General features: G+C 34.4%; 1 protein-coding gene across 1 annotated transcript in view; it reads right to left on the reverse strand.

Moving 5' to 3' along the window:
* Nucleotides 1-25,706, reverse strand: part of LOC105212390 (uncharacterized) — a 63,546-nt gene that overhangs the window by 15,614 nt on the left and 22,226 nt on the right. The window contains exon 2 of the mRNA XM_011184335.3: nt 13,953-14,727. Within this exon, the coding sequence (XP_011182637.1) occupies nt 13,953-14,727 (775 nt within the window). The remainder of the gene's footprint in view (nt 1-13,952; nt 14,728-25,706) is intronic.

Genomic DNA, 25,706 nt, shown 5'->3' on the forward strand with positions numbered 1-25,706 from the left:
CTGCGCGTCCGTAGATTCGGAAAAGTTTCATACGGGTTTCGTGACAAAATCGGGTTGCATGGTTGCATGTGGCAGGTGCAAATCGAGTTGTTGAGTTCGCAGCGCAGAGCAATGCGGCAAATGGCAGCAAATGACAATGAAAAGAGACGATAAAATGCGTTGATTATTTGTTATTACAGCAAGTTGAGTGAGTTAAATTTGAAGCTGCGTGTCTGTGAGTGTGTGTGGCTTAAGTATAAATGTTCACAAATATGGTGTAACCTTATTCTATGATATAGTGATATTGCCGAAATTCACATTTGCTCCAACGGAAATGGAAGTTATGCAGTTCAAGGAATATTAAGTCGAGAGGAAGGAAAATAGAATCTAATAACAACGTAATATGCTTTTATTATTATTATTGACTGTAGTTTAAAAGTTGTGGCACTGCGTTTTTTGTACGCACTGCTTGTTATACTGATTATCTGTAGCGACGGTTTGTAGCGACTTAAATAGAAAATGATAATGTAAACTTAAGAGGTTTAAGAAATGAGTTTTATGAGGAGAGTTGCCATATGAGTTAAATTTTTAGAACTAATATTTGATAGAGTATTAGTAGGTAAAATTTGAAGTGGTTAGGAAATTTGAATGTGGAAAAAATGTCACAGGGTTGCCATATGCTATTCATTTTTAATATAAAAATGTAATAAAATTAGCGAATAATTGCAAAAGGGGGGTCAAATTGGTGTGGCTGGGACATCTGATGTATAAAAATTTTGTTAAGGGTTGCCATATGTTTAAAAATTTCAGAAAAAAATTAGAAATAAGAAAAATGAAAATGGTTAGGAAATTTGAATATGGATAAAATGCACAGAGTTGCCATATGCTATTAAATTTTAATATTAAAATGAAATAAAATTAGCGAATAATTGCAAAAGGGGGCCCAAATTGATGTGGTTGGGACATCTTATGTATAAAAAAATTTTAAGGGTTGCCATATGTTTAAAAATTTCAGAAAAAAATGAGAAGGGTTGCCATATGTAATTGACTTCAAATTAAACAGATTTAAGAAAATCAAAAAAATAAATAAATAAACAAAAGTGTGTAAATAATTCCTACTACTTCTCCTTCCTCTGTTAGATTAAAATTTAATAAAAGTAATTTCAAGTGCCAACATTTTGAAAATTGCAATTTAAAATTCCTTCCTAAATTCCTTACAATTTAGCAGAATATAGTAAATTTAATATTTTATGTGTCACCTTCTACTGCGCATAAATAAATGAAAATTAGAGAAGCAAAATAACATTTGGCCATGTGAAATTCTCTACAGAAATTTTCAACTACCTTCTAGCATTTATTGCATGACACAAAATTTGCTAGTCATTTACTATTAAACTGAATTTTTGAATGCTTTTCTTTGTCCACTTGCGACACAACATGACGTATACGCAACCTCATGCCATTTGCCGATGGATAGAACAAGTGCATTACAGCTGTTACACAATTCCTTTGATGTCATGTGCATTTAAAGAACAAACCATTTGTTGTAAAACAACTCACACACACGCACATACAAATCAAATTAAAGCGCTTGTATAGCAGCAGATGCACACAGCACAATTGGTGCGTAGGGGCGTATGAGTGACCTACTTTTGCAGCTGAAATGAAGTAATCACATTGTGCCATTGCATTCGACGCAATCACAATATTTTTATGCGAATGCGTTTAATCGCAACAAAAGTTTCAAATTAACTCATTTAAAAATTCAGCAGATGCATGCGTGCGTATGTATGGGTGTGTGAGGGTGTGAGGGTGTGACTGTGGTTATTCTTTGTGTGAAAGTTCGCATGCAGCGTATCTGTATAAGTTTATGGTATTGCACACTTTGAATTGTTTTTAATTGTGTTCGCTGCGCCACCAATTGTGTGCATAACAATAAATTTTATGGTGAACGATTGCATTAAATTCAACTACATTTATAGGCGGGAAGAATTTTTTTGTGAAAATTTGCGACAATTTCACTTTTGAAATATTTAAAGAAAATAAAAAAATCCATTTAGCTTATTTACGCGCCAATGCATGTGTTGTTGCAAGCGTTTTCAAGTTTTATATTATTTTTATAATAAAGCATACAACATTGCCAGCTTTTAGTATTCGTAAATATATGTGTATATAGTGTAAAGTGTTATACAATCACATGAATACTGCATTTTTTGCCAGCGAAGAGAATCTAATTATTTATTTACTTCAAATATTTGTTACTAATTATTTAACCGCAATAGTGCAGCTAGTGAAATGAATGCAACGCTAAATTAAAAGCTGATTGTGCAAATTAATATACGATTCCGATTTTACAAAAAAAAGCGACTTGAAAATAATTTAGAAATCAAAAAAATCAGAAATCGATATTACTACACTGCCAACAATTAAAATTTTAAGTAATTGAAAATAAATGTTTTTGAAGTAAAAAATAATGTCTCAACCATTGCATTTCATATATGCAAGCATATTGTTAGTGAGCCCGCATAATCTCTTAAAATGACTACTCCTCTTAGACTGTGTGACGTCTCTTCATCTGATCTCGACAATAACAGGTCAATTGACCAACCAGACTGCCCTAATCTATAGATACTTATAAAAAACACTTTAACATCAAACAATTTTTATACCCTGAACAGGGTATATTAAGTTTGTCACGAAGTTTGTAACACCCAGAAGGAGCCGTCGGAGGCCCTATAAAGTGTATATATAAATGATCAGTATGTTGAACTGAGTCGATTTAGCCATGTCCGTCTGTCTGTCTGTCCGTCCGTCCGTCTGTATGTATATATACGTACTAGTCCTTCAGTTTTTAAGATATCGTTTTGAAATTTTGCAGATGTTATTTTCTCTTCAAGAAGCTGCTCATTTGTCGGAACTGCCGATATCGCACCACTATATCATATAGCTGCCATACAAACTGAACGATCGGAATCAAGGGCTTGTATGGAAAACTTCGGCAGTTTACTTCATATCTTCACGAAATTTGGTGTGAGTTATTGTTCATAGAAATAATTTAATCTCCGAAAAAATTGTTCAGATCGGTTCACTATAGCATATAGCTGCCATACAAACCGAACGATCGGAACCAAGGACTTGTATGGAAAACTTCCACATTTTACTACATATGTTCGCGAAATTTGGTGTGAGTTATTGCTCATAGTAATAATTTAATCTCCGAAAAAATTGTTTAGATCGGTTCACTATAGCATATAGCTGCCATACAAACCGAACGATCGGAACCAAGGACTTGTATGGAAAATTTCCGCATTTTACTACATATGTTCGCAAAATTTGGTGTGAGTTATTGCTCATAGTAATAATTTAATCTCCGAAAAAATTGTTTAGATCGGTTCACTATAGCATATAGCTGCCATACAAACCGAACGAACGGGATCAATGGCTTGGGTGGAAAATTTTGACATGGTATCTTCACGAAATTTGACATGGATTACTGCTTAAGGTAATAATATAATCTCCGAAGAAATTGTTCTGATCGGTTAACTATATAACCTTAATGTTTCCAGCAAACAACCCGGCTAAAAAGAATTAGTAAAATATTTTCCTTTTTTTTACTTACTTTTTCTTACGTCTTAAGATTAGCTTCGGTACAGCCGAAGTAAACGTTTTTTCTTGCTTTGCGTTAAACTTAAAACAATAGTTTACTATTAAAAATGTTTGATTTTTTACAAAAAAAAAACAGATATATTTATTTAAAGAATTCTATAAAAATTAATGATTTTTTTATTATTTTTTTTGGGATTATGTATATAACAATTTAATAATTTGAATAAATATTTAATGAGTAATACTTTTGGTTTAATAACTTTTTTTAATTTAAAATTATAATTTATTATATTTTATATTTAAATCTCGCAAATAGTTTCTTTAAAAAAATTTGCAAAAGAAAATCTAATGAACGCAAAGGAATTTTAAGCAAGTCTGCCTAGTTTTTTAAATTTTATAACATAAACATAAAAATATTAAACGATTCACCTATCTAAATTTAAAAATAGTCTTGGATTATTTTTAATAAGATATTTATTATTAATTTACTCTGGCGACATGGCAGATATTGAATATGAAGGTCAATGTCAATATGGCTTAGTGTCAATGAATAATTTTTTCCGAAAATATCCGAAAATGTCTTACTGGTACTTTATGTAAATTCAAAGATAATATTTTTCTTCTAATAATGTGACTCGGTGCCAAACGTGGGTCAATTTGTAGTTAATCTAAATGAAATTAAATAAATAAATTGCTTGTTTCATAATTAAATCATTGGTAATGAAATTTTCCAGTTAACATAACTCTTAATATAACAAAATTTGCTCCGTGGTACAACATGGCGTATGAGTGACATACGAATAGTGTCAAAATTCGGTACTAATAAATTTGAAACAATTCGACCGAGTTCAAGAGATACTTCGCTAAAGCTTTACAACTTTTATCTACACTCTTTATAGCCCTTTATTGCCAGCACATCTTTGCGGCAACTACTTTTCAACCATTATATTGCCATCACATATGCACACACAACGTGTGTGTGTGTAAATTGCAAGCGCAAAACTTTAAGACACACACTACTTAAGTTGCATTTACGAGCCAACCACTCGTGTGGTGGCGTGAAGCGCATTATTTTCACAGTAATTCAAAATGCATTAAATGTGGTTACTACCTTTCCACCACGCACACACACACACACACACAGGCACTCCGCATGCCGCCATTTGCCACTGCTGATGCACCAGCTAACAAAGCACTGGCATAACATATGACTAGCGCTAGTTGGTTGGTGTGTGTGTGTCTGTGTGCGTGTGTTTAACAATGGTGAAGTGATAAAAGTTTTACAAGCTTTATTTGTCACCCGACCACAAAAGAGCAATTTACAAAAGGCGTCTAATAAATTTATGAGCATCACTTCAAAAAAAGAGCGAAATATTTCGACAATGTGAAATTTGGAAAATTTGGAAAATATGAAAAATATGTCATAATGCATACTTAATAAAGCAGCAGGGAAATGGCGGCAACTAAGCACACACTCGTTCGTGCAAGTGGTCGAGTATCAATTGCAGGGGAAAACTTTTGATCGCCTAATAAACTGTTAGTTAGCAGATGCATTGTACATGAAAGTGGTGTATAACCATTTTTGGGAAATAAACGAAAACTGTCGGAAATATGAACTGAAGCAATTAAGTTGAACGTAGAACGTATTAGGGGGGCTCAGTTTTTGTAGTCCAAATGAAATGGTAAAAATTTTCTCTTTGTATAAAAATAATCAAATAAGCTGATTTATTTTCAAAATTTGGAAATTAATTTATGCATAGAGGCTAAGTCTAATTGGCGCTACTAAAATAATTTAAGATTTCTTTTTTCAACTAGAAATGGTTTTGAACCTCAGGAGACTAAGCAAGTGCTAAGTCAAATGCGAGAAAACCTTCAAACAAATTGTATTTCATAGTGGTTCCTCCCTAATACATCTAATACCGTGTGCACTACCTGTATTCGCAAAAGTTTTCGATATTTTGACTGTGAACTTTTGATGAAGTAATTAATTTTGCGCTCATAAAACTTGCAACAGCAATGCACAGCAAAATTATACATAATATAACCAATATAATAATAAAAATATATATAGAAGTCCATATAAACTAACATTTAAAGCTAACTGCGCTCGCACTAATTTAGTTTACTCACAAAGAGAAACTAACAAATCTACACAAAAATTAAAAATTTTAAACAAATTATGTTTTTATTTATCTGTCTTCCGCTTTTTGTTTATTTTCTTGCTTTCTACCACAGAAGTTTTACAACTCTTGCGCACACTTTTTGAATAAAGTTCTATATTTCTTTCTTTTCTTCGTTTTTATTGTCTCTTTTAATGCCATTTTTCCTCATTGCTTTTGTTTTTAAAGTATTTATCTTGCTCATTTTGAGTTGTGACTTAAGTCCGCCGCACGATTGCTGCTGCTGCTCGGCACAATGTCAACCACTTTGGCAACTTTTCACGCCAGCTAATAAGCAGCGCTGAACTTTGGCATGAAGTCTCTCAAATGGACAAACACTTGAAGAGTGCAACTCAAATTGCAGACATTAGCACACTCGTTAGCAGCAGAAGTGAAGGAGGGTGATGAAGAAGGGATAGAGCACAAGTTTAACACAATTTTAATGCGGTGGCAAAAAAATACGTTGCAGGCAAAGTGGCTCTTCTACGAAATTCTCGCCTCCCAAAAAAATGGATATCAAATATAAGCGCACTTCAAACAAATGAAACAGCGTTGATAAAAGGATTTACAGAGCGTGACAGAGAATTAAGCGCGAAAAGAATGAACTTGAAGTTGATGTTGGGGTGTGAGGGATTTTAACTTCAAGTGTGTAAAGGAATGTTGTAAGGACTTTGTACTCAAATTTTTAGAATGTAAAAATTCTAGAATCAAATATAAGTATGTAGTACTCACAAAGTTATTACTCATAAATGAAAAAATAGATAATAAGTAAGGAAAGGCTAAGTTCGGGTGCAACCGAACATTTTATACTCTCGCAATTTATTTCGAGATTTACCTATATTTTCGGTGAAAAATTATCCTTAGGCACTGAGTTCTTCATGTTTGAAATCAGGGGCCTTGAAAAGTCATGGTCCGATTTTGACAATTTTTCCACAACTGATGTCACAGCTCAAATACAGTATTTGTGTAAAGTTTTATTTCGCTATCTTTAACGGTTCCTTATGTATACATTATCAAGTGAACGAATCAGAAGGATTCAAAATTGAGTTATATGGGAAGTAGACGTAGTTGTGAACCGATTTCGCCCATTGTCATCAAGGTGTCAAGAAAATATTATATACCGAATTTCATTGAAATCTGTTGAGTAGTTCTTGAGATGACCCATAAGTGGGCGACGCCACGCCCATTTTCCATTTTGTAAAAAAATCTCAGTGCAGCTTCCTTCTGCCATTTCTTATGTAAAATTTGGTGTTTCTGACGTTTCTCGTTAGTGAGTTAACCCACTTTTAGTAATTTTCAGCCTAACCTTTGTATGGGAGGTGGGCGTGGTTATTATCCGATTTCTTTCATTTTTGGAGTGTATAAGGAAACGGCTAAAAGAACCGACTGCAAAAAGTTTGGTTTATATAGCTTTATTGGTTTGCAAGATATAAACAAAAAACATATTTGGGGGCGAGGTCACGCCCACTTACCCAAAAAAATTACATTCAAATGTGCCCCTCCTTAATGCGATCTTATGTTCCAAATTTTATTTTGATAACTTTATTTATGACTTAGTTATAGCTCTTTATGTGTTTTTGGTTATCGCCATTTTGTGGGCGTGGCAGTGGTCCGATTCCGCCCATATTCGAACTTAACCTTCTTATGGTGCCAAGGAACACGTGTTCCAAGTTTCATTAAGATATCTCAATTTTTACTCAAGTTACAGCTTGCACGGACGGACAGAGAGACATCCGAATTTGAACTTTACTCGTCACCCTGATCTCTTTGGTATATATAACCCTATATCTAACTCGTTTAGTTTTAGGACTTACAAACAACCGTTATGTGGACAAAACTATAATACTCTCTTAGCAACTTTTGTTGCGAAAGTATAAAAATTGTTGCCTACATTTAGGCGCATTGTGTATAATATTTCTAAAATTTTCACAAAAAATGTATATTTGCATTAAAATTTACTTATATTTAGACATTTATTAATATTTTTGGACAAAAAAATCCAAGTCTAAAAAATAAAATAAATTCACTTAATTTATGGTTTACTTAAAACGAAATAGTTTATCAAACTCACTGCATCAAATGAAGCCATAAAGTTCCACTTCCTCTCACACTGTGCTTTCCAGCATTAAATAACATACGTCTATACACAAATAATATCTATATACAGACACAAATCTTGCAATCAAGGCCACTATGCTCAGGTCACACGCATTAAGCTGAATTTAAGCAAAATCCGGCAAGACCAAATGGGCTATAAATCAAATAGCACGCCTTATAGATAGGCGCATAAATGCCAAGTAATGAATTTTCATTAATAATTTGTGAATTATTCATTGGATGAAAGCCTAAACTGTCAAGGAATTATGTATGTGTGTCAACACAAGCCAAAAAGCATGAGCAGAGAGTCGAGGAAGGCTAGGTTTGCCTTGGTGAGACTTCAGATTTTAATTAACTTTTAAGCCAACTGTTGAGGGGAGCACACATACGCATGTGTGCGGCCAAAAAATAAATAGAGATATAAATTTGCCATAGATTAAGATAGTTTATTTACGCTTGGAACGCATACCTTTATTAGCTGGATTATTTCCGCTAGAAGTTTGGATCAAAGCGAATATGCTCGAATGCATGAAAATTTGGCTAAACAGTTTTGTGGCAGCTGCCAGCAGCACATGGCGGGAGTTTAGAAATTTTCGACAAGCGGCTTTTTGCTGATTTCTCATTTTAATTTCGCTGTAATTACTATTTAGCTTATTTGCGTTGTTTGTTGTGTTTGGCTTGGCGCTCATACGATACTAGTTGGCAAATTTCGCACTAAAAGCGGAGCGCACAAACTATAAAACTAATCCACACACACACAAACACAAACGCCAACAACTTAAATTTATAAATCCCCGAAAAAAGGGAGAACAAAAAAATTGTTTATTACAAGTGCCAACTTTTAAGCCAGCTAATTGCAGTTTTTGGCGTAAAATGTAAATCTCTTTGAAAGAGAGGCGAATGAAAAACGAAAAACTCGGGAGAAAAATAAATGTTGGAAAAGCGTAAATATTCAAAGCGGCAAACAGCATAAAAACATGCCACACATTTGTTGTGGCACTTGCCTGCGCATATTTCCACTGCTTTCGCTAATCTCTCTGCCGCACTCTCCGTCTCCCTCGAGCGCTGCTTGCCAAGCGTTTGCGCTTTGCGACCGCCTAATTTCATATCCTCAAGACGCGAGCTGCGGTTGTGGCGTTAAATATTTTTTGGCAAATACTCATACGCAGCGCTCAGCTCAGCGTGACAGCCGGCGGCGCGGCAGCACAGGACAGGGCAAAATACAAACGACCGCAGCACAGCATACAACAAGCACATCGCCGGCTAACGAACTTTGGCGCACAACCGAACCGAATTTCCCTGCAAATCATTTGCCAAAATGACCTACATAAATCCACATATTTAAAGCACAAACAGAGAGTGAAGCGCAAAAGAGAATTCGCCACAAAATGTAAAGAAAAAGGAAAAACCAAAAACCAGAAACCGAAGTGAATGCAAATATACACAACAAATGTTAAAACTGTGTGTGTGGCTTATTGTTGTTGGGCATCCTGTAGGGAAATTAACTGTTTAAAAATTAATTGTAAAACAAGACTTGACTGTCCATACTGAGAACTATTATAAATACTTCTGTCTCCGAAGTGTCCACAGTGGAGTAGTTATTATTAAGTTGTTTCCGAACTTATTAATAACGAGCCAGTCGATGTACCGATATAATATTAATACGTTTTTCACGTTTTTCTACAAAAATGTATAGTCTTGAGAGAATAGTAGAAGAGTATCACTTTGATATATAAATTAAAAGAATACCCTTTTTATTGAAATGTGATTCATAATAATTTTGAGCAATATTTTGACCTTGGTCTTGTGCATCATACAGCGCTCTTTCTTTCATCACCATAGGTAACTACAAATGACAGCAAAGGAAGAAGCAGTAAATAATGTAATAGGTTAATTGGTAGAACTTCTTAGACGAAAATTCTCCAAGACGTCGTTTTTTAGGTGTAAGCACTTATGAGTACATGCAAGAAAATGCTTGGTCTTTCATGTGTCCAAGAAGACACATAGATCCAAGTTTCGTGAATAGGCAAAAAGATGGATATCTGATCAAACCTCGAAATTCTTTTCCATTCTTAGCTTTTCTGACCCTTTTTGTGGGAACAATTATTCTTGCTTTCGACGTAAACACCACCTATTCGAGGACCGGCCAAGATGACTCCAAATTATTTTAAGAAAATCCAAGAAAAATTAGGCTGTTCATGCATATTTTCTTGTAGGGTAGTTATATAATGTATTATTTGGCTGTCTTCCAGGCGCTTTAACAGTTACCGTTCCTTTGTTTGCTGGTGTTATTATTTGCTTTATTGTTTGGTTAGTCTTTTGGCTTGTTGGCTCCATCACATGTTAGTGCACCATGTACTGTTGGACGTTTTGAGAGTTCAAAAACATTCTGTGTATTCAAACAACCAAAGCCATTTCATATGTAAGAGTTTTATTTATGAGACGCTGACAGTTTGTGTACATTTTTTGTTTAGAAACTGAAGACGCTTCTAACTATTTTAAAGTTTTTGACTTAATATTTAAAAGAATTCTATGCATATTATTTCGGAGCAGTAAAGATAGAATTATGGGTTCTAAAATATGGAGTTAAGTTAAATTATTATTCGTTTCAGACGGAATAAGTCTCAGACATATATTTTAAGAACTTAGATGTTGATGTTAAATGCTTCCGGAGTAGTTCAAGTAAAACGACTTAAAGAGAAACCTATGAGACATTGCAAAAATTGCGGGTCTTTAGACAATAAAAATAGGTTTTATATTTTGTCTATACGAAAGTCAAATCTATAGCGTTTTAAATCAGAAAGGGAAGGTGTGGGATTTCATATGCAAAATACCTGCTTTCTTGTACTTCTTCACTTCATGTAAAATAACTGCTTTTAGCATAATAATTCTACAACGTCTCAAACTACATAAATGCTGGAGTGTATTACAAGCAGTTTCATGCAACATTATCCTAATAGAATTGCACCTCAATCTTATTAGAGCTGATAAAACAAACGAAGATACCAACACACAGACATTGTTGTACCTTCTTCTCCTGCTACAGCTCAAGCTCATGTCATTTGCATATTTTCAAAAATATTATAGCATAAATTCAATACACCTACATGCATACAAACAAACGCAGGGATTTTCATAACGCAGAAAGTTTTTTCTATTTTCAATTGACTGGATTTAACAAGAAGCTCAAACGATACTTTTGCAAGTTTTTCCATTTTTTTTTTCGTATTTATTTTCAATTACAAACCACATTGCAATGTGTGTACATACATACATATATACATTTGTATTTACATCGCAGTTGGTTAACGTGCACAATATGCAGATACTCCACAGCACAACTGACGAGCACAAATTGTTCCCCGTCTTTTTGGTCGCGCGCTGTAACGCAACGGATTTGCTTAAGTGCATGGAGGAGCACATACTTACAAGTGTATTCATATCCATACATACATACATTAACGAGTACGCACACCAACAATCGATACAAATCTGTTTATGCACGAGTTTGTTGCATGTCAACTGGAAATGTTATCTTAATAGAGATTATGAAGAACGTTAACATGACCAAGAACACCGTGTTACTGGAGTACACAAGCTCAAAACTTGGATACAACATCTCAATATAAGGTTAACTTCTCTTTTACCTTATTTGGGAAACAAACAGTTTGTTTTAAATAAATCTTCTTACATGAAAATGTTTTTTAATAAGACAATTTCCGAAAATTCAGCCAGTATTATCAGTATTATCAATTTTTATAGCTAAAATTTTTGTATACATTCCCAAATAACTGAGTCGGACCGATTTGGAAGGAATTTTGTGTGATATTTAAGTCTACATAAACACTCTTTAGTTTTAGAATTAAGCCCGGTAGGTGTCGCTGACAGCTAAATAGTTGAAAATTCTACATTTCCCGACTGATTTCCTTCATACTCGAAAATATATTTTGCTTATAAGAAAAGAAATATTCCTGAAAAAGTTTTACCCGCTAGAAGGCGCTGGAAATTAGCAGTAAAAAATCTAATTCGCCTATTCGCCTTAAATTGGTAATGGGGACCCAAGATATGGAAAACAAACCACATTAAGGGGCACACCTAGTGTAATGGCCTAAAAAATAGGTGATTTTTGGGAATTTTTATTTTAAAAAATACTTTATCAATTATTTCAAAATTTTAAGAATATATTTATACATGTTTTAAGAATATACAGTGAAAATAAAATTCTCCTTAAACTAGATAATATTGTCTGTACAATGACCTACGATAAAAAAGAAAAATCAAAAATTGACAATATGGCGGCGATTTAAAATAAAAGTCGAATTTTACCCAAAATTTTGGTCGTTTTTGGCCTGCCAAAATTCGATTTTTTGATCAGATCAAAAATCGATAGGTCATTGTACGGAGAACTATATATAGAACATGTAAAAAAATCGATAGTGATCGGATTATTTGTTTTTGAGTAATCACTGCAGCAAATTTGGAAAATGCTGTTTCGAGAAAAACGCGTTTAAAGATAAAATAATCGTTTTCACTGTTACCGAGCGGCTGCTCTTTAAATTGCTATAACTCAAAAACTATTTGAGATATCGATTTGAAATTTTAATATGTTATTTTTAAACGTGTAATCTACCGAAATATGAAACAAACAAAAAATTGATTTTTTTGAAATTTCACACTAGGTGTGCCCCTTAAGAAGGAAAATTAAAAATATAAAAAACTGCTCTTAAGAAATTTTCGATATAATGCCCTAAAATAAGAGGTGTGTTCAAAAAATAACTGGAATTTTTTTTTGTTGATAATATTTAATAATTTGTCTACATTAATGTTGTCGCCATTAAAATAGTCCTAGCACTTGCAATCATCACAACACTTTTCAAACTCGATTTTTGGGATAGCCTTTGGATCTTCCAACGATTTCTCGTATGTTTGTAAAACGACGACTCTTGAAAGTTCTCCTTATTTTTGAAAATAGGAAAAGGTCACACGGAGTCATGTCCGATGAAAATGGAGGCTAGAGCATCGTTACAGTATTGTTTATTGCCGAACAATATTTAAAAAATTACAAAAAAAGTTGACAATTGGACTTTTGAACATTTGGAAATTCAAAAATTCCCGTTATTTTCTTTAAAACACCTCATATCTGATGTTGGAAAATACTGAAAGTTTGATTTTTCTGAGAAGAGCCAAAACCCATAATCAAACTCCAAAAGGTTCCAAGCAAATAATGAAATGTTGTTCGTAGAGAAAATAGATTTTAAAAAAATATTTTCTAAAAAATTTTCAAATAATGCCTTAAAAAATAGTCAATGGCGTGATAATCAAATTTAAATAAAAGTAAAATAAACAATTTAGAAGGCATCTGACAACATCAGCCAACTTCACCATCAATGCACGCTCATTTCCTACAGGGCTCCTGCATTTACATTCTTTCATTCATTCAAAACTTGAGTGCCGGTGTGTGTGTGTGTTGGTCTGCATCATTTAGCCGTGACACAAATCGAAATATACAAACAGATTTCCATTTACAGGAAACATTTCAATGTGAATGAATATATGCCATTGCTATTGCCTGTATTTGTATGCAGCACGGTGGATATGTGGTATACTATGTGGTTGTGCGTATGTGTGTGTGAGTGCTCATGCGAATGCAGTTAAACAAGAGTGCTCTTGAATATACTCGTAGGTGTATACACTTGTAACATAATACATTTACTCACACACACACACGCACTCGCAGTCGTGCGCGCGCCAGCAAATGTTGGCTTACAAAAGTACAAAGTTTTGAATTGCAACTGCCTGGCAGCTGCTGCATTGCACCTTGAGGCAGCGCTTGTGGCATGCAGTCGCGAGCGCCGGCGTTGGCTGGAAGGGCGCAGCGGTGCGGCACTGCAGCAGTCAACCACATGAGTAACCGCTTTCGTCCATCACAAACTGCTGCGATAAGTGCACCGCATACACATTACCGCTACGTTGGCAACTACCCACTGCACCGCACCGCCCCGCTCTTGCCCCAACAGCGCGAGCGAGCGAATTGCATATGCGATTTGCTTTGCCAATGAGTCGTGCATAAGCATATTTTCAGGCGCTTATTTGCACTTTACAGGCACTTACCTCTGATCGTGATGATGATGTTTGTTCGCCGTCGAAAATGTATCGAAAATGTAGTTGAGCATTGGCGCATCGGTCTTCTGCGGTTTGGGCAGTACATATCTGCTCTCCACCTTTTTCGCTGAGCCGCGTTGGCGCCCAGCTGCACCGCCGGTGGTGGCGGCTGTTGTAATCGCCTGTGACTTGGCCGCATTGTGTTGATGATGTTCTGTGGCCAGAGTTGTTTTTGTTTTTGCCGTCGTTTTCAATGCAATGCGCTGTGTGCCAAGATGTTGCATGTTATTGTTGTTGCTGTTGATGGTATTGATGCTTTCATCGGCAATACTGACATCGCTGGCTGTTCGATCGGCCGCCGTTAGAGATTCAGACTCGGTTAACAATGATGACGATGATGATGCTGCCGAGGCTGAGCTGGAAGATGTCAAGGACGCATCCATCGCCGTTTGCTCCTGTGCCATGGCCGATATTTCCATATTATGGTCGCTTACGCTTAATAACGATAAGGACCTCAAATCGTTCTGTGTTTGATTATTACTACTACTGCTATTGTTGTCGTTGATATTTATGTTACCGTTATCGCTGCTGCTGCTACTGCTATTGTTGTTGTTGTTGTTGCTGTTATTACTATGATTTTTATTAGTGTTTGCATATGCTGTTAGTCGCGGTGTCGCACTCGCGCTCACACTCGTTGCGTCGTCATCGTCGTCGTCTGTTGTATGCGTCAGCGAAGCAATATGTTCCGACATGACGTAATCCATATTATCGATCTCTTGCGAATCTGAAATGCAAATACACAGAGTTGATGAGAAAAATGCTGTTAAAACGTGCATTGGTGAGTTAGTGATTGTATGGGCAAAAAAATGAAGGAAAGGAAAACATGTGAGCAATTACCAAGTTGTTAAGGCAGAAGATTGATGTATATATGTAAAAATAAAAGTACGTACATTCAGATATATATGTATATCATACTTGACTGTTATAAATCAGTATGAACCAAAACCCACTTACTCACATAGATCAACTTATATTTGAACATATCTCGGGTCTGAGCCAAATTCGTTTTAAGCCATATTTTTGGGAATTAAAAATATTGATTATAAAATATACTAAGGATTGTAATATTCTGCAAGATCTACTAAGACCCACCTCTACTAGTCACTTTTACCCATCTTTGAAAAGCTCTCTCAGTAAAACCTCCTGTAAGGTAGTATTAAAGTAGTAGTATTAGGTTTGAGAAGAGAAACTCTTGCTAAATCCGTCCATGAGACAATAATTAAGAGCCCACTCTGTGTTAAAACCGGCATTTATTTTAAAAATCTATAGTCGAAATATATTCGTTGACCTATAGAAGAATTTATAATTTAATAATTTTGGTTTGACAAAGTAAAAATAAATTGAGCATTAACCAGTCTCCTTGACAATCCCAAATTGCTGTATGTTATACCTACACAAAAAATGGGAAAAATTTGGATATTCTCATATTTACAAAAAAAATATCGTGCATTAGCATACACACAAGCACACACCTACAAACCTCCGTCCAAACGCCTCAACGTATGCAATCAAGACAGCAATAAAACGCACTCACACATACTCACACGCACGTGGCGATAGTATGCTTTGCGTGGGTATTACACAGGAGACAAATGGAATTACTGTAATTGATTACCATATCGGGTAGCGCCCTTTTTTAAATCCCAATTTTCCCAAAATTAATCTCTGCAGACCAAGCAGAACACTGCGCTACTGGACCCTTGCAATGACATATTGGATTTAAATTGATGGCCATGCAAAAATGAAAACGGATCAGACGAAAACACAACTAATTACGAGCTATTCATTGATGTATTAACATAAATTATGCAAAGTTGGCAGGAATCGGTCTATAAAATTGAATTAAAATTCAAGGAAAACTTGAAAAAATGTTAACTATTAAATAAACACCCGAGCGTCTGCTGCCAATCGTTGAATGACAAAGAAGTCACGACTATTAATCCTCATTGTCCCATAATTAATTACTAACCGAATACGGTGATAAATTATTTTTTACTGATTTATATTTTTGCTTTAAAATAGTAAAATTTAATTTCAACTCGTTATGTCGCTATGAGAGCGCGACTGATACATACAAACATCCATATGTCAAGAGGATATTTTGAACAATTATTGAAAATCAGAAATAGCGTTCAAAAATATTATTATGCATATTTTTTTATTGAAAAAACAAATCCATATACATAATTAAAGTCGAAAACTATTGCATATTTTTGAAAAACCATTAATCACTTCTAAAATAAATAATAAATCATAATTCACAAATCACAAATCAATAAATCAATAAAACATAAATAAAACATAAATCATAAATCATAAATCATAAATCATAAATCGTAAATCATACATCATAAATCATAAATCATAAATCATAAATCATAAATCATAAATCATAAATCATAAATCATAAATTATAAATCATAAATCATAAATCATAAATCATAAATCATAAATCATAAATCATAAATCATAAATCATAAATCATAAATTATAAATCATAAATTATAAATTATAAATCATAAATCATAAATCGTAAATCATAAATCATAAATCATAAATCATAAATCATAAATCATAAATCATAAATCATAAATCATAAATCATAAATCATAAATCATAAATCATAAATCATAAATCATAATCACATTCTTCCTACTTTCATAAAATTCAAAAGAGTTGAACACGAAAGTCTTTATGTGATTAAGAATTAAAAATAAAGACTTCATCCTTCTGTGCTCTGTGTCAGCGAACGCCTACTCACATATGTAATTACTTTCGTATATCACCTGCAACTCATTTTCATTTTCGCTAATGGAGGAAAATTCTATGTAGATGCGCTAGGGTTGAACAATTTTCAAGAGTTAAAACATCAACGTTTCTGCCATACAATAGCAACAAATTTTGCTTTTCTCATATGCAATATTTCTTCGACCGTAAATTCAAAACATTGAACCATAAAAAATTCGAAGTCGACGAAATGAAACCACCTGTGCCACACACAGGCACACAGAAGCACTCAATGTTAACATGTGAAACAGGCAAATACCAGAAACAAGTAGAGAACATATGCACTCATACAACTACATATGCGGATGTGTGTATGTGCGCATTATTTGTTTACTTGTGGTATGGAAGCAAACGTTTTTACACAAAATTGCATCGGAAATTTCAAAGAATTTAGTTTTTACTAATATTAGGACTTGTCCTTGCATACATGCGCAAGCATATTTGCTTTTACTTGGCTCAGTATTTGTGTATGTGCGTGTGTGTGTGTGTATATGATGTTAAATTTAGTAGGAAAGTGACAATTTAGCTTTGACTTTGGAAGCCTTAAAATACCACAACTGCTAACAGGCTTGTGGGTGTGACTATGTACTGGTATTTGTTTACTATTATATGTAGGTATCAGATACATATGCAGTAAACGCTTCTGGAAGGAAGTTATTTTTGCAAAATCCGAAGATGTTTATGTTACAATTTAAGCTGCCGAAGAGAAAACATCATAAAAAGATAAAAACAAATTCTTAAAGTATATTTCACAAATAAATATTTATAGCTATTGTTATGCAGTTGAAAGTAACAAGCTCAAAAATATCGAAAATTCCAATTGTTATTTTTTCGATTTAAATATAAGGACACTCATACAAATATTGCAAGTTTACTTCACAACATCAAACAAAAAACAAGTAAGAAAGGGCTAAGTTCGGTTGTGACCGAATATTTTATACTCTCGCAATTTATTTATTTAAATTTATTTATATTATATAATACACAATTTGACCCACATATTCGTCATATATATTGTATAAAGTTCATTGAAAGTTGGAAACCATAATATTAGGTTAGAAGCACCGAGGTTTTCGTGTTCGATATATGGGGCCTTAAAAACCTATGGTCCGATTTCGGCGATTTTTAGAATGGGGCTGCCACACTATACACGTAGTATTTGTGCAAAGTTCTGTACCGATATCTTCACTAGTGCTTACTTTATATATTGTAAAGTAAACGATTCAGATTGTCTTCAAAGTTCTGGTATATAGGAAGTAGGCGTGGTTGTGAAGCGATTTGGCCTATTTTCACAACATATCATTGGGATGTAAGCAAACTATTACAAACCAAGTTTCTTTGAAATCGGTCGAGTAGTTCCTGAGATATGGTTTTTGACCCATAAGTGGGCAACGCCACGCCCATTTTCCATTTTGTAAAAAACTCTGAGTGCAGCTCTGCCATCTGCCATTTCTTATGTGAAATTTAGTGTTTCTGACGTTTTTCGTTAGTGAGTAAACCCACTTTTAGTAATTTTCAACCTAACCGTTGTATGGGAGGTGGGCGTGGTTATTATCCGATTTCATTTTTGGACTGTATTAAGAAGTGGCTAAAAAAACGACTGCAGAAAGTTTGGTTTATATAGCTCTATTGGTTTGCGAGATATATATAAACCTCCTCAGGAATACATGTTCCAAGTTTCGTTAAGGACAGACGGACGGACGGACAGACAGACAGACATCCGGATTTCAACTCGTCTCGTCATCCTGATCATTTTGATATATATAACCCCATATCTTACTCTTTTATTTCTGGGTGATACAAACAACCGTTATGTGAACAAAACTATAATACTCTCTTTAGCAACTTTGTTGCGAGAGTATAAAAATTAACAAATTCAAGCTATTGCAATCAAATGGTTTGCTTTCATTTTCCTTCATTGTTCGACTACCTTTTCGATCTTAGATTAGTCAGAGTGGATTATGTCCACCCTAAAAACTAAAAGACAATAAGAAATATACTAAATAAAATAATATTTCTTCCATCAAAATAGAAATTGTTTAGTTCTTTAACGAAGTACTGTCATAATTGCTATCAAAAGTCACTTTAAGAAACTATAAATTTTCAATTGCTAAGCTCAGTTATCAAAAACACCTCCATAATGGGCTATTCTCACTATGTCAAAAACAATGACAGTCAAAGTGAAATCAATGAAAAGGGTTGCCATTTCATTTTCATTGTAGTTTATAACTCTTTTGAGCCTAATTGTCAACCTGTTGGAAAAAAATCGTTTTGTGCTCGGCAATAAAGTTAGTGTGGAATGTAAACGAAATTGTCACTGTCAATTTAATGTCATTGAATTTGACATATTGAAAACCAGGTATTACTTTGGAAGTAATAAAAGTGCACAATTTGTTTGAAAGTTAACTTAACATAACCGCTCTCAACAACTTTTTCGTAGAAGTTGTCAATTTTTCTTTAAACCTATTACTTTTCTTTACCAAATTGACATTTTCATAATTTAAGAAATTTCTTAAAATGTACATGTATGTATGTGTGCTTGTAAGCATTTCAACGACAACAAATTAATTGAAAGTGCAAATGAGAACGAAAGTAAATTCAACTTTATCCTTCATCTCTCCATACATACGCTTTAATGAAAATTAGCCTTTTTGCAAGAAAGAAACTTTTAATGAAGGTCACCATGAGTGCTAGCTACACACACATATACAAGCGACATACATACATACATACACACATACTATACCATAATCAGCAACTTTTGGTCATAATTGAATTACGGGCCAATAGCAGCGCCAACACCGAGCAACAGCAATATGCTACAGCAACAACAAGAAAAGGGAAAACGAAAAAGCGTACAAAAATGAAATTTAATTAAACTTTGGCCATGGACGTTATACATAAAATTAACGGTAAAAAGTGCCAGAAAGAACTAAGATTATTTTGCAACTTTTTACGCAGAATAAAGACGCCAATATAAATGGTGTGCGCACGGAAGTTTCTTAAATAAATTAATGGATACTTTGTTTTTGTAATATTACTGCGGCAAATTTTGCCTGAGAATTAAGAAAAGTGTTTAACTTAGTATAATATTTGCCATTCTTCCATGTTATCATAATTGTGCTTCTGTTTGCTGATCTAATAGTACTGTGTTGTAGAGCGATCTCCAGATATAAGGGTCTCCATAAGAAGATCATCAGCACACGCATGGTCCTTCAATAGCTGTAGTTATATTCGTCTTATAATCGATTCATAATCGTACTGAAAACCGAGTCGGATCACTTTTATGGCCAATGAGCACCGACATGGCACGATAGACACACTTTCCAACAATCTTGTATCTGGGTTAGACTTTATAGATTTATGGTTCTATATACAGTGGAACTTCCATAACTCGTACTGCTATAACTCGAAGTCTCTCTAACTCGAAGTTTTTTTGTGGATTATGGTGATTAGAGTTAGAGAAGTTCCACTGTATATCGACTACTTAAAGATTTCTTCCTCTCTTAGATGACACAAAGCTCTTCATATGAGAGTAGTCATCAATCAGAAACTCAACCAAAATGTAATATAAGTAAGCTTTGATTTAAAGCTATGAGAAATTGAAGATAAAGCTCATAATCTTCCTTTTGATAAAGATATTTGATATTTCTAGTATTATGAATTGGATATAAATAACTCTTACTTCTGAGTATAAGAACTGTTTCAAAATGCAATGTCCTTAGATCATCTCTACACATCAGGGGACTAACTAATGTGGAAAAAAGTGTCGCAACAAATTCGGAGAATAAAAGATAATCGCGGGGAAATATAATAAAGGAATGTATTACGCACATGCTTATATTTTTTAGCAAGCCTTGCCATACTGCTCAGAATATTCATATTAAAAAAAATAGAAATAGTAAAAATCATTCTGAAAACTTTAGAATTTAGACAATTAACTAAACTCTATACGAAACAGCAAAACCCTTTTGCTTCCAAATAAAAATTGAATTCCCAGTAAATAAAATTGTGCAATAAATTTCAAGAAATTTGCCAATTAAAGCAAATTTTTGTCATAACGAACACACACATGTCTACAAATCTAGCACAAATATACAATAGGAAGTACAAAAAATTCTGGGAAACTCATAAATAACACAAAAAGGACCGTTGCTATAAGAAGTTACAATAAGAAGTAAAAAAGAAAATATTTTCCATTTAAAATGATAAACCGCCGAGCAAATGCATAAATATATTTTATCTACATTTTTATGCCAGCAATATATGCATATGTAACCACAGCTGCTGCCCCAAAAATATAAATAAATATGTGCTCGCATGTACATATATGCTTGTATTAGACTTTAATTGGGTACTCAAACTCGCGTGTACAAATTGCACGTACGAAATGTCGGGTATATTGAGCCTCCGTTACATAAAAATGTACACGAGGGTCTCACACACATACATATAAGCGAATAGAGATGGATACAGCAGTTGTGTTCGCCTTACATGGAGAGACGAAATCAAATTTTCTTTTCATCACGTTTCGCTCACAGTATCGCAGTATTTTGTTGCAACAGCTTAAAATTTTTAATTACCAACTCAATAAACCCAACAACATGTTGAACTATGTTAGAACCCTGTAGGAGTATGAAGAGTTAAAAATGATTTCAGGTTTGATATTTTCAGTTGGAATGGATATAGTAATATAGACCCAAAAGGAACATACGAACATTTTTTGTAAAGTAATGTTTATAAATAATAATGATTACAAATCTTCTTTTTTTTTTGGAATAATAGTCATATACACAGTGTCCTAATAATATCTAAATACGATAGCTTTTGTAATAATATTTTTTGTAATATTATTATTCCTGAGATTACTCAACGCACTCAAGAGTAATCTGAAGTAATTGATTACGAGTAATGATTATTGGTAATTACAAGATTGTTTTTTATTATGATGAAAAACCTATTTACAATTAATGATTACTGAATTTGAATAATGATTACTGAACTTAAGTAATCGTTTTGATTACTAATTACATTCGCAATTTAGAAGCTTCGTTCTTACTTGAAAGAGTTCATACTTAATTCATATTTCATTCTTCATTATGAAAGGAGCCTACATTACATCCAGAACTTTTACTAATAACTAAATACATCAGCCCCACAAGCGCTCTTTATCAGTACGTACAATATTTCCAGCATATAAGCTCTGATTTCACGAACATGTGCCAGTGAGCACATGCCACGAGGGAATATTTGTGTCAATAGGTGGCTAAATTGGTAAATATCCGCATGTACATACGTGGGGATCTGTGTATGTGGAAAATGAATGTATGCCATTTGGTTGAGCTATCGGATATCGAATGTCGGAGCGGTTGAATTGAGTATGTATGCTCTGCATTTACCACATCCAGCTGCTTAATTTGTGGCAACAACCGGCAAGTGCACTCACACAAACAAACACATCCCCATATGAGATTAAAGCGGCGATATTGTGGCAAGCATCTGAAGCGAATGAGCGAATTTGATGCGGAAAGCTAAAACAGATAATGACTGCTGAATGAGTGTAGGATTTTGTCGAGAAATTTACAATACAAATAGACGTGCATATTGCTTTCGCCGGCGCTGCTGCTCCTTGAATGGCGCCACTCGTGCTGCAGACAGCAGCTCAGCACAAGTGACGATTACTTTATCTCATTGGAAATTAGTAATACCCGAAAGTAATTATCGTCGACCATTAACTAAATGTGCATACTTTCGCACAGCGGCGCACTCTAAGCGAAGTGTCGTTTTCAAAGTGGTAATGGAATTTTAATTTTCGTTTTAGAAAAAAAAAATTGTTGATAAACTTGATCATGAAGCAGTAATGAAAGGATATTAAGCATTGAGGATAATTATTGAAATACGTGCGTACTCATTATTATTTACTTTATATTTCTGGTACATATTTGACTCGTTTTCTTTCTTCTCAGCACCGAAGAGAGTAACTAACGGTACTTTTACTATGAAAATATTAATTAAAATAAAAACTTAAATTCAGCTCTTTCACTCATATAATTCAATAAGATTTCTTAAGCACTCCTTATCGAAAAGTGACTATTTGTAAAACCTGTACAGCGCCATCTATATGAGAGCTTTAATAATACAATTAGAAAAATATGCGACTCTCTTCAGCAAAGTAAAATACTAATTTCGTAGCCCAAGACGATTTTATTTCAAAAGGAGAGTACAAGTAGAGAGGAGGACTTACCTTATAGGGGATTACAAACTGGAAATTTAAAACATAAAATTTGAAGAAAGTAATTTCGTATTAAAGACCAAAACGGACCAAACAACTCGCACTAATATATATTCTACAATACATGTGCTCCGCAACATTATTTACAACATTCGCTGGCTCGCAAAATGCATGTAATTGGAAAATTATAAAAAAAAAGTTGCCATGCCACCAATACATTGTGGAATTAAGAAAGTTTATCGAGAGGAAGAGCGATCGATGGTAGAACTCTTCAAAGCGCACCGTTTATCTACCACACAAGCCGAAACGGTTCATTAGAGCTACCACAATTTCACTCATTAAGCTTCCTCTTTTTTACGTTATTCAGCCATTTGCATAACAAACAGCTTCAGTCAGTATATTTTGACTTCGAATAACAGCAACATTAGCAATAATGATAAGTACACGATGAAACAGTAGAAATTACTTAAACAAGATACACGCACACCAAGCGAGGAAAAAAAAACGAAGTTAACCGACAAACAAATAAACAACAACACAACCGGCGAGTACCTAAAAACTTTTGAAAAGTTTTTAATTAAATGACCCTTTTGTTGTTGTTGTTGGTGCAGAAATGAAATTTAATGCTGAAATCAAGACAGTCTACGGCTCGTAGCGCTGCAGCTCGTAGGCAGCCAGCCAAGAAGCCACTCAGAGATGGGTGTGAAGCTACGTGGGAGCGCACACGTACACTGACAACGCGCACCGCAGCATGACAAGCCACTTCCGGCAGGACGCGCACTCGAAGCGTGGAACGTGTGAAAAGTGCGCAAAAAAAAAGAACTAAATGAGTGTGGCTAGATATGCGGCTTATTGAAAATGAACTAAGAGTGAGCGGGAATTGCATTAATTGAAATTAATTCCAGTTAAAGAGAGGCGGCAAAGTGGCGATGAAGCGTCTAGGCTGTGGAGAGCGTGTGTTTGTGTGCGGTCACTCACTGGGCGGAAAAATAAAGAAAATAGTGCATAAAAGGTGCTCGAGAAAAGCAAGGCGAAAAACACAAAGCAATTCAAAAGGAGCATCCACCGCAAGTGCGTTGAAAGGTCACTCCGAGCAGCACTTGAGCAACGATGCGGAGAAACTGTGGCGGGGGTGCATCAACTTAAAGTGTCTCAGTTAATTAAAGCCAAGAAAAAATAAAGTTTAAGTGAAAGTTACAAAGTTAAGGGTTAAAAATAAAAAAGTGTATATTTTTAATAGCTATCCAATTGAAAGGCAAACGGGTTCAAGGACGTGCATAGAAAAGGTACAAACACTTGAACTTTAGGTACTCAATATAAAAAGTGCGCGAAACACGCGTGGAGAAGTCGCACAGTGTCATTCTATAAAAAATTATGGCAGAAATAGTAAAAGTGTTAGAAATTAACAGAAATTAGAAAATACCATTTTAAGAAAAGTTTAAAGGTGTAGGCGTTGAATAGAGAGCGTGTTCAAAAAATAACGGGAATTTTAAAATTTAAAGTTTTACGGGTTTGGAGAATAGAAGGTTATACCTGCTTTTAGGAGCTTGGCGATTATCGTATGTTAAAAGCTCACACTTCGTTGCTTGTTCGTGAATTCTTGGCCAAAAGCCATACTGTAACCCCAGCATACTAGAAATCGATAAAAGAGTCAAAGGCTTTTCTAAAAATCGAGTTTGCAAAGTATATCGACTAAGTCTATGATAACGAATGGGAACTATTTTGATGACGACAACACTAATGTAACCAACTTCATTATCCCGATACCATATTTTCCCATAACTTTAACTAGCTAGTGATATGATGAATGAGGTGGGATTTGAGTCTTCCAAAAGACTTTAAGTACTGAAAAATAGCTTTCCAGTTAACATGGGATAATTTTTCTTCAGTCGACTTATGTAACTGCTATATGTAACTGTTATTTTTTATGAAAATAAGATGAAGAGGACACAAAAATTGAATTCAATACAAATATTTTAAAATTTTGCAAAATACAAATTTTTAAGCGCCCTCCGGCACCGTAAGCCGCCTGTGGCATTCCACCATTTGGCGCGCAAAACGCCAAATACCCATGTCAATGGCACTACCAATGCAATACGAATGTGAAAAGCTCGTATTTTATGCGCTTTAGATTTTTAGTGATACTCGAATGCGACCATAAAATACCGAAGCAGTGAAAATAAACCAAAAAAAAAAAAAAACAAACAAATAAGATCAGCGAAAGCATTTGTAAAACCAACAACGAAATAAGAGCATCACAACCTTGGCACAAGCGCTAGGAAATATGTATGTGATGCAACATGAATGTAACGGATGAATGTTTAAATAAAATAAAAAATAAAAAATATATATGCTTTATATGGCACATCTAATATTCGACAGGGCATATATGGTATGTGGAGGGTAAGCATAGCAACGAGATACGGGAATGAAGTGCCTTCAAATGACTAACCGAATAAATGAGCGCATCTTGAATGGATGAATCTACGAGCGGAGCAAATGAGCAAGTGAGTGTAGAGCGTAGCATACATGTAGGCGGGTGACCTGCCCTGACTGAAGGCCGGACCTTCGCGCCCCAATAATTTATACGGCAATGGGCAGTGGTCGTAAAATGGAAACTCTGCGCTTCTATGGATTCAATTATTTTTGTATTTTTTCTTCAATTTTATTTTCTTTACAACGCT

Source organism: Zeugodacus cucurbitae, chromosome 4 (genome assembly GCF_028554725.1).
Source record: "Zeugodacus cucurbitae isolate PBARC_wt_2022May chromosome 4, idZeuCucr1.2, whole genome shotgun sequence".
Classification (NCBI taxonomy): domain Eukaryota; kingdom Metazoa; phylum Arthropoda; class Insecta; order Diptera; family Tephritidae; genus Zeugodacus; species Zeugodacus cucurbitae.